Raw genomic sequence first — 21,173 nt, 5'->3', positions numbered from 1 at the left:
CTCTTCTTTAATCATACGTGTGTGATATGTGTCAACTAGCAAAATAATTCCTACATGCCGTTCTCTCTCTCTTTTTTTTGTCTTTTTCTTTATCTTATTTCGATATGCTTGGCAGACGATGTTAGGCGAGGGTTCCCATGGTAACTGAATTTTAAACAGGCACGCCTGATGTCTCTTTGTTAACCATCTTTAGTGGTGGTACTCCTCTCTTTGGTGAAATTGATGAAAAAAATTGAACTGAGCTGCAGGCACAATGTGGTGCCTGTCATTTTCCTGTCATTGTGGTGAAGACTGAAGCTATGTTTTGTTTTTCTGCTATTTGACTCTGAAAGCAAAGAGGGAAGTGAAGGAATCTTGAGTGTGCTTTTACTGTGGGAATCGGAGAAAATGGTTGCACTTGATTTAATTGAGCATGACTCTTGTGACATTATTCAATCCTAATTAATACAATGTATTGTATTGTGTTCCTCATAATTAACGAGAAACATGGACAATGTACATTGAGGTACTTCCGATACTTTCTTCTTCTGTACTCCGTCCAGCTGAAGTCATGATGATTACCAAGCTGCATAAATAGCCTAAAACAGTTGTACCTATATGATGTATGTATAAAGGAAATAGCACTTAAAGAGAAGTAACTTTATAAAGCTCATAATCTTCAGATTCTGTTGTGCCAAAGAGGTGCTGATTCCACTCTATGGTTCAGTGTTACGGTTGAGAAGTTGTATTAAATTGCACTGTTTTGCACACTGCACACACATACACATTATAGACTGTTGTGTAAAAAGAAATGGTACGGTATGGAAAGTCTACAGTCTGCCTTGCTCTGTCTTATTGTTTATGAGGTGCTGCAGCATGTTTGTCGGTCTGGACTTTGTTTGTCGCTGAGTGTATCAACATGTCAACATGTCTCAGAATCAGTGTCATCCACACTTGTGTCTGTATAGTGATGGTTGTTAGAATAATCCTATTTTTGATGGAAAAAAAAATCTAAATATGCAATCTAAGCATACCAATCATGTTCTAGGAATTCAAATTGCTTTTGACCTTTAGTGCAATGTTCCCATGCCTTGTTACATATCCTGACATGACCCCTTCAGTAAATGGATGTAAGATTACTTTGTTGTGTAGAATGGAGGAGGTTGGCTTTTCCGCTTGTGTAAACTGGTTCATATTGAAGATATTCATCTCATAAATCAAACGATGCATTCTGACAGCTCATTTTGAGAGATTTCACTGCCTGATTTGTTTTAATCATTGAGGATTAACTCTACAATGACCCCCCTCCTGCTCTAATAATTTTGATATGCACATTTTCCACCTTCTATGGCTCCACGCTATAATGAAGAAGACACAGTTTGCAATCACACAGTCTGTCTTTTCATATCAGCTCAAGAAGGGGAACTTAGTAATGCAGATGTTGAAGTGTAGAAACTATCCTAACCCCTGCAATATCCCCTGCTGTAGTGCAGACCCTTCCCATGAGACAGTGCTTGTACTATGTCGACGCAGGAAGCACAACTTCCTCTGGGCTTGCTTTTTCTTGTGGAGGATGAACTTGCAGCCTCATTGGTTCCCAAGTTGTACCATTTATCTCTGTTGTGGGGTGACATGATTTGCAGCAGACTTAACAGTCGTGCTACGCAATCTGCTTCCAAGACTGCTGAGTGCCAAAGGTTTGGAGAATGTGTGTATGTGGGTTCTCCTAAACAAGGACATCTTGCCACTCCCACTTCCCCAACCCCCACAGTCCTGTACCTGATTTCCAAGAGCCAGCCTCTTCCCAGCAAAGATTGATGGACTGGCTGTGTATTCCATTAGAAGGGAGCACTGATTATAAAGCTGAGATATGGAGGGAGGTGCATGATAGAATGGCAAGGCTCATTGAGAAATGTTCAGTGATTGGCTAATGCAGTGGGTGGCTTCTGTGTATGTCAGTGGACATACCGTCATTTAGCATGACATATGAAGCTCTAGCGTAAGTTCAGACAGGAAGACTTTACTCTGTCACACCTGAGACTGTTGTTTAGTTCTTATACGTCTGTCATTTACTCCTCTAATGCATGTTCACTCATAATTTCCTTGCTGTCATTGTTTGGGGCTGTCAATCATGATATCAGATGTTCTGATCAGCTGGTCTTTTCTATCCAATAGCACAACGACACAATTACAGCGTTAGCCTATCATCTTGCTGCCGTCTCTTTTTAAATACGATTGTCTCTCTACCTTCAGTACGTTCATGTTGCTGTTACAATCCCCTCCACCTCTCCATCTCCACCCAATCTTCGCAGATCCATCAGCTTCATCAACTCATCATTCTATCAGCCTCATCAGCCACCACCACCACCACCAGTGTCTGGACTTCACTTGGGGATTTATCTTGCTGCTGCTCAGGGCAGACGCCCCTCGCTTACAAATCTCCCTGTAGAGTCCAAGTGCCAAAGACTCTGTCAAGACTTTATCACCACATATCATCTGTTAATTATAAACAATTATCTTTTACTTCATCTGACTCGTCTCTCCTGATTGAACAATAGTAGGCCTACATGTAATATTTTTTATGTAGCTGTGCACAGTAGCTGCTTTAGACATTATTAACGTAAAAAGTATAACTGTTCAAGCTAGTCGCAGTGATAATCATTACAGCATTGGCATACTGCCCTCATTATATTGTACATGTATAGTGTTGGATTACAAATGCGAGGAATCTTAGCAGTACGAACAGCATACAATGATTTATTAACAAGAGTCTACAGCCATACTATGTGTGGCTGTAACCAAAATAGTAAATGTTATAGTGATGCTAGAGGAAATGTCTAGGGATAGCCAAAATCAATAGGATTCATCTTCTGCTGAAACATGTATGTTATAACAATCCAAGAAATATTTCAGTCTGACTAAAGTGGTTGACCAACCAGACAACCAGTATTGCAATCCTTAGAGCTAGTGTGGCTACAAAACATACACAATTATGGGTCATATAAAACAAAACAAACAATCCCCCTTAAGGGGGATTCTTAGACATTAAAATCAATTTATCAATTTGTGCATGTCAAAGGGCACCAGGGAGAGGGATTAACCTCCAAAAAGTGCTATAAATCAATTTGTGCAGCCAACCTGTTAAGTTAACACCCTGCAAAACATCAAGGGTACTTTTACACTTGGCACAAAATGAGGAGACCTCAATCCATATTTATTGTTGATGAGAATTATCTCTTCAAACGTTCTGAAAACCGACAGATGGTTTGGTTGGAGCAAACCACCTTTGTTTCGAGGGGAAAGTCATATCTCTTTAAATCTCCAAATTAATGAACAGCCTAATTAACAGGAGTACAGTTTGGAGCATGCTCAGTTAATTTTTGTGAATGATGTAATCTCAAAAGACGTTCTGGTAAAGGAAGAACACTTCCCGGAGATCACAGTAAGCACATTATCTGTGTTCCTGTCTGCAGCAGATTATACATAGATTCTACTACTGCTACTACTACTTTTATCGCTACTTTGCTTTTGCTTTTGTTACAAGATTAATAAAAAATTTGCACTAAATAAAAAGAGAGAAAAAGCTTGACCCACATCCTAATCTTGTAAGTGAATCTGTCCATAAACTGATGCACCTTTATGTTAAAAGTCCAGAAATGTAGTGGACTTAAAATCTCACAAGCTGAACAAAATCAGTGTCACTTAGCTATAATTTAAAAAAAACAAAAAAACATTATAAAAACATCACAACAACACACCCTCATGTCATCCAGCCATCCAGTTCCTGGGTAGCCAGATTCTCTACCAGAATCACTGGTTTGTATAAAAACGCTTATTGCATTTGCAAATAAGATTACCAAGTGGATATAGAAGTAATAATGCAGTGCAGTATGGGAACTAGAACTCGTGGGGGAAGTTGTGAGAAATGCTTGAGAGGCTTTTCTTACAACAACAGCTAGCTGTCAAGAAAAGAAGAGTACAAATAGCCCTCATTGAAGAAATCAGGTCTCATCTATGGAGTTATAGGCTGCACTTTGATCAAAAAGCTGTAGAATATAGCAATCAGTGACTTCCATGGTGAGGGGGGAGGTAGCTGATGAGAGCTCTAAAACCTGACATAAAATGTTTGAGATGTTTTTAAAATCTCACTAAACATTGTACTTCAGATTACAGAACGGTCTAGACTTTCCAGATTTTCCTCTTTTTGTGAAATTCTAAATCACTTTTCTTACAAAGCTTTGATATTGTGACCAGAGGACGTCCTGATGACTCTGTGATTCCTGCTTTTGTCATTGTTCTGCTCTCACAGTATACCAGACTCCCTTTTTTTCTAGGCTAGTGCAGTGCCAGTTCAAAACATGCCTGTTCGACTTAGCTTTGTCGAGAACCTCTCATCCAAATAAATACATACATACATACATACATACATACATACATACATACATACATACACACATGCACAATTACTTGACAGTGTTATGTGTTGGCCTGTCGACAACTGACGCCTGCCTGAAGACGCATCAATTTTGGGGTCTCTTTGTTTTAGAGACAGCATGAAGACATATGGGCAGAACTTTGCAATGAATGGTGCATCGTGGGCATCAGTCTGCCCTAGATGATCAGCCATCATGTCTTTTACTATCTGGCAATATATCTGAGCTGCCCCGCTGCAGACAATGAGTGTTTTCAGGGGAGACATTGTCTGCATTTGGCTTCCTTTTGTTGAAGAGGCGTTGACGTTCTGCAGTTTGATACCTCTTTCCTCTTCAGTGACTGCGGTTTCAAAATCTTGCAGTTGATCCATGCTTACATCAGGACAGCAGGGATGCTCAGTAATGATTACTGTGTATCTGGACGGACTCTGAAATGTAGAGAGCAGAGAGAAAATCATCTCCAGTGATTGTGACATGGCAAGGCTGATAGAGACCTGAATGAGCCGACTCAGTGATTGGGAAGTCTATGTGCACCTGTATGTGTGTTTCATACAATAAAGGATCTAGGCTGAATCTTTTATATCTCTATCTTATCTTAAAATATGTTTACTGGCAGATCAGTTAAGCACAGCTTATCTTTTTGATGCCTGCAGTGTTTTGTAACACACTTGAATAGGCAACACTTATTATGGAAACAAAGCATATTCGTTTGATTTGAAGATACAATCTGTTCTTTTTGACAGTCGGAGATACCGAACATCATAGACATTAGATTTATCATCTTTGACAGTAAATATTTGAAACAAAGAGCGATGTGATGAAAAATGTTTGAAATATGGAGGCAAAAGCTTTGTCGCAGAAAAATACAGATTACAGATGTGTCATATTTTAACACAGTGTTGGACCATCTGTACACTCTTCTATGCTTTCACTATGCAGTCAGCCCAGGAGGAGTAAATGACTCATGGCTCCCTCCCATAAAGGATAAACTGCAGGGTTTATGCAGGTGAATTTGCTGAATGTTAAGATGCAGCGAAGATGATCAGGTCGTTTCCTCTCTACTTCAGGGGGACCAGTGGGAGCTGGGGTTTCATTCTGCAAGTCAAAGATACACATGCTGAGACTGAAGGAATGATGACGTTTTTCTATGTACTGTATGGTCAAATTTTCAAGGAGGCGGGGTTGCAATGGAATTTCAAAAATCTTGGCTTCACCCCTGGCACAAACAGACAACAGTGACAAACTGACAAAGCTTTTTGGGTAGAACTCACGCAGCACACACTAATGTGTAGACTGTATTTAGACAAAGAATGTATTCACCTCAGTGGTGACTTATGAGGTGCAATACAGTAAGACAATACTAAGACTTGAGAATCGACAACTGACTCAGTCAAGATAAAATCACACTATGAAGCCTTTATACCTCTGACACAGGTGTTTTCAATTAATTTGGCTGATGAGACATCTTCTCAGGACTGTGTGGGCATGTAGAGACTAATTTATTGACATCCTGAGTCTCCTGCTGGCTTTGTTGCACCTGTAAGGGCAGGACAAACTACAACTTTATCATTGTTATTGGTAGATGGAGATTTGTGACCTCAAAAATTCCCATCAAAGGGGAGGCCCACCTTTAACCTAAGCAGACATCTGACCAGCCAGTATAACTGAAAACACCTGTGTGGGTGTTCAGAGGCATTGTGTATTGCAGGTGTTCATGTGATTGTCTTCTACCCCTGCACAATTCAATTTATTGGGATTTATCATTGAAGAATTTAAGATAATAATGATGTTGTTCCCACCTCTTTTCACCCACTTCTGAACTTCTAGCAAAAACATAAAGACAGCAAAATACATGATGTGAAATGGTTAAAATTCTTGTGACTTTAGTTAAATAGGTTCTCGGGACCTTTAACATAGTGAGTAATGTTCATTCAAACAGTGAGAATGGGCTGCAAAGCTTCCCCTGTTTTTCTATCAATATCACATCGACTTCTGTGTCTTCATGTCTTGTGCAATTACCATCCTTGGAAGTTTGGGACTGACGCGACCTTTGGTTAGTTGTAAATGCAATCCGTTTTCATCAGAACGGAAACACATTTAAAGCTCACCAGAAACACACACACACACACACACACACACACACACACACACACACACACACACACACACGTACAGCACACAGTTTGAGATTCATAGCTAACAATTGAAGTAGAGAGGAAAATGTCTGGGATAATTTGGGTAATTTATAACTCAAGTAAATGTTCATATCTGTTGTATCACAGTTCTGTCGAGTGTTATGATATACATCAAATAGATAACCATCCACTATATAGACACTTTCTCAAATCTAGTCTGACACTGTTTTCATTTTCATTTGGGCCATACACTGTATAAATAAAAGTATAAATAAAAATGTATTTCTGTCTTATTTAAGTAAAGATAAGCCAACTCATGCAACTATTTTTGGAGGCCTTCAACCCTGCACATTGTTTTCAGAGCATCACCCACCCCGATGCTGTCATACTTCACAAAGACTTTCCTTAACGTTTGCTCTTTGAAGTTCAAGAACCAAAGGAGAAAGACCTTTAATGGGAGTCTGTTTGAAGACAGTGACTGAATGTTGAGTGTAAGCAGCCGCAGCACCTCATACTTCTTAGTCTCCATCGTCTCCCTCACATCGATGACTAGGTGTGCGGAGACCAGAACTGATGTGAAGCAGGAGTGATTGAATCACAAATTGACCCAAATGAAAGAATTGATCGGCCTCACTATGAGGTGTGTGAAAAGAGCGCCCTAAAGTCTCTGACATTGATCTATTAGGATTCTTCTCAAGTTTGCTTGTGATTCACTGATGCATTGTTCTGACAGCTGCTTCATTAGGGCGGGAATAATCTTTATTGTGTTCCTCGGTATGTAACAGAGTGTATGAAATGAGCTTTTGTATGTTTTTTGTATCAACGTTGGTCAAGCCTCCTGTTATGTTCTGGGTCAAATTGACCCGTTTCAAAATTGAAAATCTAGAAAAAATATTTTAAAGTACTTTTTCTGTATGAAACTTCTTTTATACAAAAGAATGCTTGCTTTAATTAGTGTAATCAACATTTAAAAAAAATATAAGGGGTCAGAAGTGTCAAGTTTAGACCATTTCTTTCTTTGAAAACGTGAGACAAAGTATTTCTTACTCCCTCCCACCATGTTTCACCCCATTTCTCTCACACACACACACACACACACACACACACACACACACACACACACACACACACACACACACGCACACACACTCTTTCTCACTACCCCACCTGTGCGAGAAATACAGATACTATTTTGATGGGAACCTTTTATTTTCCCACGGGAAAACTCCGCCCACACATTACACTCTGCAGATGCATACAACACAGCAGAATACTGTAGGACAACATGAGCAACAGAAACAAAGGATGACAGCCCTGGAGGCTCTGGAGCACATCAGTGATCACGACAGTGAAATAGAGGAGGATGTGTCTGAAGATGAAGACCATCTTGAGGTCAATTCAGATTTTAATGGTACTGATTATGAACCATCAGATGAGGAAACTGATATACATGTTCCTCCAAGCGAGACATTTGTGTCAAAAATTGTGAAATACAGTGGTCATCCTCACCCAATACATGTCAGCCAAGACTGTGCCGAAAATATTATAAAGACAAAATGTATTTGAACAAAGCACACCGTGACGACATGTCACTCGTGTGCTAGACAAACGCACACACACAATCACACACACACACACACACACACACACACACACACACCTTGTTCATTGTGCTCATCTCTTGTTCATTTTTGTAAATTTCTGTTTCTTAACACTATAAATGAACATAAATTAAGTTTACTTTCAATACAAATCCTTTTGTATTCATTTGGCTTGATTTTGAGTGAGCGAGTCAATATGACCCTGAACAGCAGAGGTGTCTCATCTCTATTTATCTACATTACCCCATGAAAAAAAGAAAGTTTCAAAATGTACAACAAATTTAGAAATAAATACATGTTATGGTAGACTAATGCAATATATATCTAGGTTTTTCCAAAGTACCAAAAAAAAATGTTTGAACATGTATTTTTCATGAAAAGGAGTGGGTTATCCTAATTGAACTATGATCTATGGAGGGGTGAATAACTCCATTCCACTAAATACTGATTGAATTGTTAGTAAGGGAGTTGGTGATGAGGTACAAACTATATTTATTAAGATTTTTTTGGTATCTGACCACTTTTGGATGATTAAACATGCACCGGGTCTAATTGACCCGCGAACACTATGGCTGTATCTAAAAAACGAACACAACAGGAGGGTTAAGATTTGCAACTAGGTCAAGCCAGGTGTATGTAATTCAGATACATGCGCGTTCACAGCTGTCTTCAACAGATCACAAGGTTAATCCCAGATACCTGTGGTATTTTAATGCTGGTTGATAAACATAAAGCAAATACTATAAGCACATGCAATAACTGTAAAAAAAAAAAACAGCTTAATGCGTTTTTGTGAAATAGCCCGGTGCTTGGCTAAATAAACCAAGCTATACTCATTAAAAATTTGCATTGGGCAAAGGATAACTATGACGTTATCATGATGTGTTATAATGTATTCTTGGAAAATTTTGTTTGCACAAGCTGTTGTGGCAAAACGCCCGAGTATCTGCTGATATGGCTCATTGACGATCTGCAATCGGTGGCAAAAACCTGATCGGGTTTAATTATATCATTAAATTATTAAATGACTTTAAGTTTTGTTATAAACTTTATGTTATACTTTTGGTTTAGACCAAAGTGGTGGACCACCCGACTTTGCCAATATAGAGCCATACTACTTTGAACAGTTTATAATCGTGATTTCCCTTTAAAAAGGTATTGGGAAAACATAAATACCTTTAAATTATTATAGCAATACTAGACGATTCCATCAAACGTCGATACATGATAATATTGAATATTTTCCCAGCTCTAATGAAATATGCAGTTTCATTAATGTTTGTATTGAGCTCATGAATTGACACCATGACTTTGAGATATCTTTGGACTAGCTGACATTCTTATACCTGAACAGGTTAACGCATCGGTAAGCTCCATGCAGCTTTAAAGTTTAGTTTCACAGTACCTTATGCATTCATGTAAATTGGCTGTGGCCCTATTCTGACTTTGACATCGTCTCATTGCATAAACATGAGTTGTATGAGACAAAGATACACACAGAAATCCGCTTTGGAAAATATATAAACCTTTATTTTATTTTTCCCACTTAAGCCTGAAACACTACAAAATGTAATTGGTGCATATAATACAGTCATAATGAGAATATCTTTTGAAATCAATTACGTTATTATTCATTAATTAGATTAATCAAACAACCCAGGCCCTTCAAAGTTGTGGAGGAACACTGCACAGTGTGAGTGTGACATCTGCAGCCTTACTGGTGCCAGACAGCTCGCCTCTTTGATCCAGCTTCCTTATGCAGAGGGAGGCTGACCTATCATGAAAGCAGAGACGTGCTGCGTTCCAGCTTCCCAAAGTGTAAATACAGATATGTAGTCAAACAGCTGGTTGAGAAAAAAATAAGATAATTAGGACCTCTTCTTTGGGGAAAAATACCATCGTATCTCTTCCTGGTTTACAAACACTTCACTGGCCGATATTAGAACAAATTAAGCTTCTGTTTTGCTCCTCCCTAATGACAGTTTTCCCTGGAAGCTTTATTATTTTTTTTATTAGAGCTTCCCATGTCCCCTCCTCACTAATCCCTTCCTCTCATTAACTTCTTGCCTTATTTTATGCTGTTTTTGCATTTCTTGTAGTCAGGCTTTAAGGTTTATATTACAAACACCGTCACACTAAGAGTGTGTGATAAGGTACATATTTAGAGGAGTTGATATTTTCTCATGTTTAAATCAACAATTTTATAGAGTAGTTTAATATTAGATTACAGTTTACTTTGAAGTGAAAAGCCCTTTATGGCTTTTAAGAAATTTTACATATAATTAGTCATTAATGAAGTAGGCTTTAAATAATATTACACATGCCTTTGGCTGACACATTTCCTGGAGTTACTTAAGAAGAAATTGTTACATTATACAGTAGAGTTTGCACTTGTTGCACGCAACATTTCTCTTGAGGCTGAAAAATGTAGTTCTAAACAATATACTTGAGGAAAAGAACAACTTCATAAGTTGGCTATTTCCACCTTATACTAGGAAAATAAAGCACACATAACACTCTGAACCCTTACCAACTAGTCACAATCCAGTCCCTCTCAAGTGAAGATTTAAATATCCTATAAATATAAATATAAAATTCAGCTGACATATAAGGAATATTAAACCTGTGACCCTGTGCTCACTTCTCAAACTAAAGTTACAGATTGACTCTCGGATAATTTGTCACCCGCAGAAAGAGCAAAGGAGGAGTCCAGCTCGAGTAATAGCGGTGGTTACCTTCAAATGTCAAGGTTCATCCAGATACTATATCAGCTTTGTTGTATGTCTCACTCTCCAGCCACTATCTCCTTTCCCTGGTGTCTCTCTCCTCACAACCTCTGCCTTTAATTCAGTGCTACTCTTTCCTTTACCCCCCACCCCTCTCTCTCGCTCTCTCTCTCTACCTCGGTGTGTCTGCTGTCTTGTGCCATGCCGCAGGGCTCTCTGACTGATGTAATTTATGCTATCTACTTTGCTAGTGTGAGAGGAGAACGTCATGAAGCCAGCACTCTTCATGCAGAGTGCTCCTGTGGGAGTCTGTGAGCCAGCACTGGCTGAGCTACCCTCTTTCTCTTTATTCACCATCTCTCCATGCACAGTGCAATAACCATGCGTGTGAAGAAGACACTCAATCTGCAAGGCAGTACAGTGTAATTACAGATTCCACATAGCAGCTGTCAGCTGCAAAGCCGTATTGCATGTGATGTCACGCCGCAGGTATCTGTTCTGTGGTCATTCATTATACCGAAAATCAGTTTAAAGGAATACTTCACCCACAAAATGGTGGGGTGAGTCATTTACAACTTTTATTTGTAAATGACTCACCCCGTGTTACCTTGAATTCTTGAACAAAACTTTTGTTTTGCATAAAAGGTGATGTTAATAGATGACAAATTGCTGAGATCCAGGTTGCTCATCAATACAGTTTACTACCAACTCAAAACAGTTACGTTACTAACCCTGAATAAATCACATTACATTGACATGGGACGATATCGCTCCCAAAAAATTTAGAGCCAAAAAACATATTTCTTCCTAGGATATGTTCCCAATAGAGTGGAAATTGGTAGAATATTTTTTTCAGTGGATATCTATTTTCATTTTGTAATACTGTGATATGATACCATCACTGCAATCCCCAAAATACTGTGACCATATCGCCAACCCCTATCCTGAACATGTGCATTTTTACAAAAAATTCACTATTTAAAACACTTCTACATAAACAGTCTCACGCTTGTGCAGGCATGCTATTGTCCTTTTGATATTATGCTGTTGTTAAACGCATCCTTTTCTTCAAGAATTCAAGGTAACAGGTTGAGTAATAAACAAATGGTCATTTCTTTGGGTGAAGTATTCCTTTAAGTGAGTATTTTGTATGCTGTGTATAGATGGGAAATCCATAGTTAGACTGGACTTATGGCAGCAGTAAACACTTAACAGTGTTTTTTTGTGACAGGAAAATTGTTGATGTGGACTGAATATGTTTATGTTGCAGGACTGCAATCCATTTCTATGACAACAGAGACGGCTTTGGCTGGGGAACTGAAGAGCGCAATGGAGGTTGACGCCATGAGAACCAATCAGGTGGGAGTGCTGTTAAACTCACAGCAGCTGTAGATCATTTTACTCAGGCCTTTCAATCACTCAGGGGCCTTCCGGCATGTTTGATATGCAAGGCAGCTAGCCCTGTCTGCCTGTGCCAGCAACTTAACATCTCAACATCTTAGAGCAGCAGCTCATACTACATCATGCATTTGATGATTGCCACACATGATCAAAGATTTGGAATTTAAATCACTTTGGAAGAGAAGCACATAATGCCTGTTGAGACTCAGAATTCAGACATTTAAATAAAAGTCAAAGTACGGTGATTTGAAGTTCACACACTTAGAGGAAGGATTTTCTCTCTCCAAGGTTCCAGAGGACCAGGGGGACATGGATGATAGCTCAGAGAAGACCCCCAGCAAAGCCTCCAAATCCCCCCAGAAAAGCAACAAACGGCCCAAGACCGTCCCGGTCAAAGTCACTCTACTTGACGGATCAGACTACGAGGCTGGAGTTGAGGTACGCTACTCGCTTTTCATCAGTAAAGGATGGGGAACATTGCTGATCAATCCATGTGAAAAAAATACTATGATTATGTGTTTTAAGACAACATAGGCCTCATATACATTTATATAATTTCTATCAGTAATATTAACATTTTACCTATCAAATTATTTTTTGAGATCTGAGACAGTCAAGGCATGAGCAGTCAATCACAGAGGTTTGCACCAAAACAACACGTAAACAATAGAAACGTTACCCAAATGTTTTACAGACTGACTTCCTTGTCCAACTTTGACTTGCAGTACACACAGCATTCATGTGCAAAGAGGGATTATTATCAAAATTTCAGATCATTATAAGTGCATATCTAATCACCTGTTTTTATGCACATTTTCAATTGTTGCATCAGAAAACCTGAGTGGAAACTCTAGAAATTTTAAAATAAATTTAAATATTGCAAACTATTTTTGCACTTGGCTCAGGTGAAATAGTTGATTGAAGAAAATACAGACTTAAAAAGAGAAACAGACTTAGTGAATACATCATGACGTCAAAAAAAGCCTGCCTGCATCACTCAAGCTTTCACTTTATTGAAGAGATAAAAAATAGCAAAGGATGAAAATATTGTGACTGTAAGGTTAATCAAATTAACACATGAAACACACTGACACACCATATTTCTGTCATGTTTTCTACATTGTATTTACTGGTTGCTCTTGCGCTCTAACTGTGTGATTTTGTTGCGCCCCCTTCTTCTACATCAGGTTAATTAGGGGCAACAGTGGCTCAGTGGTAGAGCAGGGTCATTCTTCAATCAGAGGATCGGCGATTTCGATCTCTGTCTCTGCTAGTCCATGTCAATGTGTCCTTGGGCAAGACACTTAACCCCAGATTGCTCCCGCAGGCTGTGCCTGCTGTGTATGAATGGGTGTGAATGATTACACAGTCTTGATGGGCTGGTGGCACCTTGCACAGTAGCCCCTGGCATTATTTTATGAATGGGTGTGAATGGGTGAACATGTACTGTTAAAGCGCTTTGAGTGGTCGGAAAATAGAAAAGCACGATATAAGTACAGTCCATTTACCATTTTTAATGTTACACAAATGGAAAATTAGTGCACCAATTGTTTATCTTGACATAGCTCCTAATATTATCATAAAGTAGAGAATGGAAATGCTTTAATGAGATTTTTTTGCAAATTTCTTGAAGTTGATTTAAAATGTATATTGATGGAAACTTCACTACTGAAACATTTACCTCCAGATAAAATGGTTTAGATGATCTAGCTAAAGTGTTTACTTGTAACCCTGAAACTAACATACTTTATGGTGCTGCATGGCTATGTCCTGAAACTCGGGCAAAGATCTGCTCGGAAAATTTGTTCCGGGGAATAATGTTGAAAATACAGGATGGTAGAAAGCTGGGGAAAAAACATCAAGATTGAATTCTGCCAACGTAATTACAAATAACAATAATGTTGTTTTGCAGTGCTATTAAAACACAGTTTAGCTGTTTCTCCACACTAAAATGCACACCGGCATAAATTTCATATCTCGCTGTACAGGCTGACTAGGAATATAGCATTTTAAGAAGCTGGTGTACATCTCCCCCATTTAAACACAGCCCTTGACTCAGCACACCACGGTACACCTCAGTGGGATTTAGTCTCCCTCAGTAATACATGCTACTGGAAATGCAGCTCTGACGGGTGCCGCGAGGTAAGACAAGCTCTGCATTGTGGGGGATGGAAGGGCTCAGATGAGCAATCCCCGGCTTCCATAAGTCGTGACTCTGTAGCCTTTTGTATTTGTAAACAGATGGGCGTAGCTTTTGGTTTATTTGAATTTCACAGCAGCCCAAATGCTCATCACAATCGTACACCGCAGAGAATTAATCTGGGGTGAAATGACTGGTAGAGCGAGGGATGTCGAAGGGGGTGTTTCACGTAGAGGGATATCCTGGCCAGGACTTACAGACCAGCGGTGAATCACATTAAAGCCAGCACTGAAGCCCCATTGGCTGCTGCTGATGATGGAGTGTGATGTGTGACAGGAATGATCTTGTTGGCTCAACCTCATTCATGTCACTATTGTTTTTATGGCTTACTGCCTCTCACGTGACCTCACATATTTTACTTCTGAGTGGAGAAATATGTCATGAGTAGTGGCCGAGGCATCACACGCGCATTCTCCTTCAACTCAACCCCCCCATCTCTCCCTCTGTCTTGATTATGTGCATGCATACACGCACACATTTCTTCATGTCACCTGGCCAGTGACACTGGAGGTATTGGGCTCTGACAGGAAATCCATAGGGTTGACAGATGAGTGCTCCTATGTATGACCGGGGAGAAAATAGAATGGGAGAAGGAAATAGGAGGAGGAAAAGATGAAGAAAGTGGGGGAGGAGGAAGAGAGAAAGATGGAGTGCTTGCTCGTGTACTGTAGTATGTATGTGACTGTGTGTGCAATGGAGAAAAGGCAAGCGGGGACACATTGATGAATGCAGTGAAATCATTGCTTTAATGACGGTCATGATGTCCACTGAGCGAGCGTGCACTGATGATACAAACACAGAGACACAGCCGGAGCCTCCTATTGATGTTTGGCTCACAACATTATAGATATTGATCGAGCTCAGTGCATTTGTCCAGTCTTTAACCTAATGCCATCATTTAAAGAAAGATCATAAGTGCCGTGCTTACAAGCTCTAGCTATTACTTTCCCCAAACAAACATCTTTAATGAAACATCCGGCATTTTAATAAAATCCTGAGGATATATTATATTTATATATATATATAAATTTATATAATATTTAACTATACTTAAACTTTGGCTGAACAGAATTTTCTCTGCAGGTCCATAAAATACTAATGCTCATTTCCACTCTTCATTAATTTCTGCCGGTCTGTAATACAAACCTGTAATATCTGTGACCCAACCCAAATAATTAGCTTTTCCCTTGGGATGCAGAAGTAGCAATAATCATGCAGTAAAAAGTTGGACCACAGATGCATCTCTCTAAGCACAGAATAAAAGCATTAAACCTACAGTCCAGAGTGCTCAACATTTTTACATTCAAAGTGTCTCCTGGGAGAAAACCACTAACTCCATAAATGTGAAGATCTTGTGGTTAAAGAGTTAAGACCAAATAAAAGATTCATGACACTGGGACTAAGCTCAGCCTCCTTAAATAATATCACTTTATCTTCAGTATATTCAGTATAATTTCTTCCCATTTAGTAGCACCCATCTAACATGTTTCCATGCAGCATATAGCTCTCTCGCCGTTCACAGCCGACTGCAGACCCGAGGCTCTGAAGGTACGAGTGAGTGCAGTCTCTAGCTCAAGAGAGCTTCAATGTGTACTTTCCAACATTGGAGCACAACCTGTCTGGTTGAAGGGCAGCCTTTCTAAGAGACCAGCTCGTATAGGCTATGCTTCAGTCGAACAAGACTTTTATTGTTTAGGAACTTCAAAACCAATCTAATATATTTTTGAGGCTTTCTTTTCAAAGTGGTCATGAGCCAACCTTGGTGAACGTATCATTGAAGCTTTTAATAAAATGACTCTGGAACCAGTATATATTTTGTCCCTCTGACTTCAAGTATTACAATTCAAAAGTTTATTGCATTCACATGTTTTTCCACCACGGTAGCCTTGGATGCAATACTGCTTCATAGAACATAGTTTGTTTACTTCAACTGAAATGTAAAATAGTGTGATTTTGAATTGCAAATGTCCGGTTTTATTCTGTTACACTGTTTTATTAAAGGGCATTCCACCTATTTTACACATACAGCTCAGTTTACTCATCACAAGGAGAGATGTTGTCGGATGAGTTTTGTGGCTCTGGAGGGAGCTTTCTGAATTCTGAAAAAAGCTTTGCCCATGATAGGGACTTAAGTTCAGGATACCTTGGCCTCTGGTGCTTTAATTTTGACCATTTAAAAAAATCTGTCTTCATCAGACAAGTCAATTTTGTGAAAGTGCTGTTCTAAATCACTATACTCCTCTTACCGCTGAAATTGTTCTGTGGTGGGATTGTTTGTCATTTGTTTCACATAATAACCTAATAGTAAAGTTAATCACTGTAGCTAAGAACAAAGCATAATAGAAGCCACACTGACTCATCTGTACAGTTTATCTTTAGTTATTTGATTCCACAGTGCTACCCCTATTCTTGGATTACTTAAAGTGACTTAGATCGACAGATTTACTTTCCCCTCGGCCAGCCATTAACCCATTCATGCACACACACGCGGTCTCTCCTCATCTTGTTTGTATGGGCGAGGCGATCAGCAAAAAGGATTTCTAGGATTACACCAAATGGCTGCTAACACAATCAACCCACCGAACTACCTAAATAAATGTGATTGGAACCACTTGGAGTGACAAAGAAATCTCATCAGCAGCTCCAATGCGTGAACTGGTGGTCATGCTTGGGGGACCACCTGAGATGTGCGTTACAATTCAATTTTGTAAGAAAATCAAATATATGCGCTGTTCCTCGGAAGAATCCCTGAATCAGCCCCTGCCTGTTAATCAGCATTATTCTCTCACTGCTTCACCCGTGGCAGCCTCATATTAATAACAATACGTTATTAATATGATTGAAAGACAGATTAATTAGTCTATCTTAAATATTTAGAAGGTATGCTGACTGTACTGCTGGCTTCTCCTACAAGAGATGAACACAGCTCTGTTGTGGCCTTGTAGTAACCAGAGACAGAGAAAGTGAGAGGGCGCAGGCACATACAGAAGGGACCTATTACTTCTGTTTCCATGGTAACAGCTGCTTGGTTGCTTTGTCGCCATAGGAGCCAGGTTTCCCTAGGAGATGAATCTGGCATGTGTGTTCCTCTGTGTGTGTGTGTTGCCGTGTGTCTGTGGAGCATTTTGCCAAGGCCGTCGGTGCATCCCACGGAGGCCTTGTTTTCAGCCCTGAAGGGCTGGATAGAAAATAGGTGTGGTCTGCCACTGATGCAAGATGCATTTCCTCCCCTTATATAGACATGCAACGAGTGTAGCTCCTCCTGCTCGACAGGGAGAGGACAGACTGGAAGCTTCTCTCAGACCACATTTGGGGTGGATTTTTATGTCACCAATTTTCTTTTTACACCTTTATGTTATGAAATATGATTAAAGACTGAAGACTGTAGTAAAATAATAGCTAGCTTTATTTTACTGGATAATTACCACATACATTACATTACATTACAGTCATTTAGCAGATGCTTTTATCCAGAGCGACTTACAATAAGTGCATCAACATTGGTAATTAAAAGAACTACTAGTCACCAGAAGTCATAAGTACATTTCCTTTTCCAAACAAGCATCTAAGAGCATGAAGCAGAGCATAACTCAGAGCCAAAGTACAGTGCAGAAACAAGAAAAACAGTTAGTGCTATAAGTAATACGAATACAATAAGTGCAACAAGCTAGTATGAAAACAATAAGTGCTAAGTGGAAGGCTCAGGGAAGCACTTCCTGAAGAGGTGGGTTTTCAGCCTGCGCCGAAAGATGGGCAGCGACTCCGCTGTCCTGACGTCAGTGGGAAGTTCATTCCACCACTGTGGGGCCAGGACAGAAAACAGCCGTGACCGGGTCGATCGGCCGCCAGGACCTCTGAGCGACGGGGCAACCAATCGCCCCGAGGCAGCAGAGCGAAGTGGTCGGGCAGGGGTGTAAGGCTTGACCATGGCCTGGAGATAGGAAGGAGCTGTTCCTTTCACTGCCCTGTAAGCTAGCACCAGAGTCTTAAACTGGATGCGAGCTCTTACAGGTAGCCAGTGTAGAGAACGGAGAAAGGAAGTTGTGTGGGAGAACTTGGGGCGATTGAACACCAGGCGAGCTGTGGCTTTCTGGACAAGCTCCAGAGGTCTGATGGCCGACGCCGGGGCTCCGGCAAGTAGAGAGTTGCAGTAGTCCAGGCGGGAGATGACAAGAGCCTGGATGAGAACCTGCGCCGTCTCGTCAGTCAGGAAGGGATGAATCCTCCTGATGTTGTAGAGCAGGAATCTGCAGGAGCGTGTAACGGATGAAATGTTTGCAGAGAATGACAGTTGGTCATTCAGGGTCACACCCAGGTTCCTCGCAGTCCGAGTCGGCGTCACCATGGTATCATCAATGGTGATGGACAGGTCCCGGTGCGGGCAACCCTTCCCCGGGAGGAACAGTAGCTCAGTTTTGTCTAGGTTGAGCTTGAGGTGGTGTGTCGTCATCCACTTCGAGATGTCAGCCAAACACGCAGCGATGCGCGTCTCCACTTGGGTGTCACCGGGGGGAAATGACAAGACCAGCTGTGTGTCATCGGCATAACAATGGTAGGAGAAGTCATGCGAGCGAATAACAGAACCCAGAGATGTTGTGTAGAGCGAGAAGAGAAGGGGGCCCAGAACTGACCCTTGCGGAACCCCCGTAGTCAGCATGCGTGGTTCCGACACGGCCCCCCCTCCAGGTCACCTGGTAGGATCGACCCTGCAAACAGGGAGAGTGCAGAGCCTGAGACGCCCATCCCCTTGAGGGATGAGAGGAGGATTTGATGGTTCACAGTGTCAAACGCCGCAGACAAGTCCAGGAGAATCAGGACAGAGGAGAGAGAGTTAGCTCTCGCGGCGTGAAGCGACTCTGTCACCGCAAGGAGGGCCGTCTCTGTCGAGTGACCCACTTTGAACCCGGACTGGTGAGGGTCCAAAAAGCTGTTTTGGTGGAGATAGGAAGACAGTTGGTTAAAGACAGCACGTTCAAGTGTTTTGGATAGAAAGGGTAGAAGAGAAACCAGTCTGAAGTTCTTGACATCAGAGGGGTCAAGTGATGGTTTCTTCAGAAGGGGGGTGACTCTGGCGGCCTTGAAGGCCGTGGGAAAGCATCCTGAAACAAGAGATGTGTTGATGAGGTGGGTGAGGAAAGGAAGGAGTTCAGTCGCAATAGACTGAAGAAGAGGGGAAGGGATCGGGTCAAGGGAGCACGTGGTGGGGCGGTTAGACGTAACAAGGTTGAGGACCTCGTTAGGGGAGAGAGGAGCCAGAAAGGGTAAGATGGGGCGTGGAGATGGGAGGGAGAGCTGTGGGGGCAGGATTGGACAGGGAGAGAGGGGCTGAGAGAAGGAGGATCTGATATCGTTTACCTTCTTGTCAAAGAAGTTGGCGAAGTCATCAGGGAGAAGGGAGGAAGTAGGAGGAGGGGGTGGGGGTTGGAGGAGTGAAGTGAAAGTTTCAAAGAGTTTTTTAGGATTGTAAGCAGAGGTTAGGATTTTAGAGCGGAAGAACGCAGCTTTAGCAGTAGATAGAGAGGAGGAAAAAGTGGAAAGAAGAGCTTGGAAGTTAAGAAGGTCCTCCGGGAGTTTGCCTTTTCTCCATTTACGCTCAGCCTCTCTTAGGCTCCGTCTATCAGTACGCACTGAGTCCGACAGCCACGGGGCAGGTGGAGTTGGGCGTGCAGGCCTGGAGGTGAAGGGACAGAGTTTGTCCAAAGTAGAAGTTAGGGTGGAGAGGAGAAGATCAGTAGCAGTATCAGGGGATAGGAGAGAGAAGGATTCAGGGTCAGGGAGAGCAGAGGTGACAGAAGAGGAAAGATCAGCAGGGGAGAGGGAGCGGAGATGACTCCGGGTAGAAACCATGTGGGTAGGTGGAGGAAGTGATGGAGCAGAGGATAGGGAGAGGGAGTAGGACATGAAATAGTGGTCGGAGAGCTGGAGGGGAGTGACAGAGAGGTTAGCAGTAGAACAGTGCCTAGAGAAGATAAGATCCAGCTGGTTGCCGGCCTTGTGGGTAGGAGGAGAAGAAGAGTGGTAAAGGTCAAAGGAGGAGAGGAATGAAAGAAGAGGTTCAAGCTTATCGGTCTGGATGTTGAAGTCATCGAGCAGGATGAGCGCCGAGCCATCGTCATGGAAGTGCGAGACTAACGTGTCGAGCTCCTCCAGGAACTCACCAAGAGGCCCTGGTGGGCATAATTATATAATGAATACAATATTGGTTTAGAATAAAACATTTTACAATTATTTTCTTCCTCAAAGATTTGTGGCTTATGGAAGATGTAGACAGGAGATATGGGGAGAGAAAGAAGGCCATGACCAGTGACGTGCGGTGAGATTCGTGGCTGATGAGGCACGTTCAGCGATTTTGATTATAGAAATGATTGGAATCATACAGAAATTACATTTATAGTGTAACCTCTGTGAGATGTCTCCTGGCTAAATTAATCTCATGGAGCTGGTCAGGCCTTGTGGCAACAGCAGGTTTATTCCACATCTGCATTTATGACAAAGGACAACATAGATTGGTCATCTCTTGTGGACACTAGCGCATGCTCTGTCTAGTAACGAATCCTCCGTCACATTGAGCATTACACATTTTGAAATACATTGATACAGTGGTATAACGCAGCACTGTCAGACACGATGGGGGCACAGATAAAGACATCAAGAATCGTCTTAATAAGGCAAGGAACGCTTTCAAAGTACTGAATAAC

The 21,173-nt window shown here is 41.2% G+C and overlaps 1 protein-coding gene across 6 annotated transcripts in view; it reads left to right on the top strand.

Annotated features, from left to right (window-relative positions):
* si:dkey-178k16.1 (band 4.1-like protein 1) overlaps positions 1-21,173 on the top strand; it is a 46,499-nt gene that overhangs the window by 3,514 nt on the left and 21,812 nt on the right. For all 6 annotated transcript variants that reach the window (XM_068732767.1, XM_068732766.1, XM_068732765.1 and 3 more), the window contains exons 2-3: positions 12,145-12,233; positions 12,564-12,713. In XM_068732767.1, the coding sequence (XP_068588868.1) occupies positions 12,162-12,233; positions 12,564-12,713 (222 nt within the window). In that variant the 5' untranslated portion in view covers positions 12,145-12,161. The remainder of the gene's footprint in view (positions 1-12,144; positions 12,234-12,563; positions 12,714-21,173) is intronic.

Source organism: Cebidichthys violaceus, unplaced genomic scaffold (genome assembly GCF_023349555.1).
Source record: "Cebidichthys violaceus isolate CVI_PGR_0920_01 unplaced genomic scaffold, fCebVio1.0.p SCAF_6, whole genome shotgun sequence".
NCBI classification, from domain to species: Eukaryota; Metazoa; Chordata; class Actinopteri; order Perciformes; family Stichaeidae; genus Cebidichthys; species Cebidichthys violaceus.
This window is presented reverse-complemented; position numbering and strand designations above follow the sequence as displayed.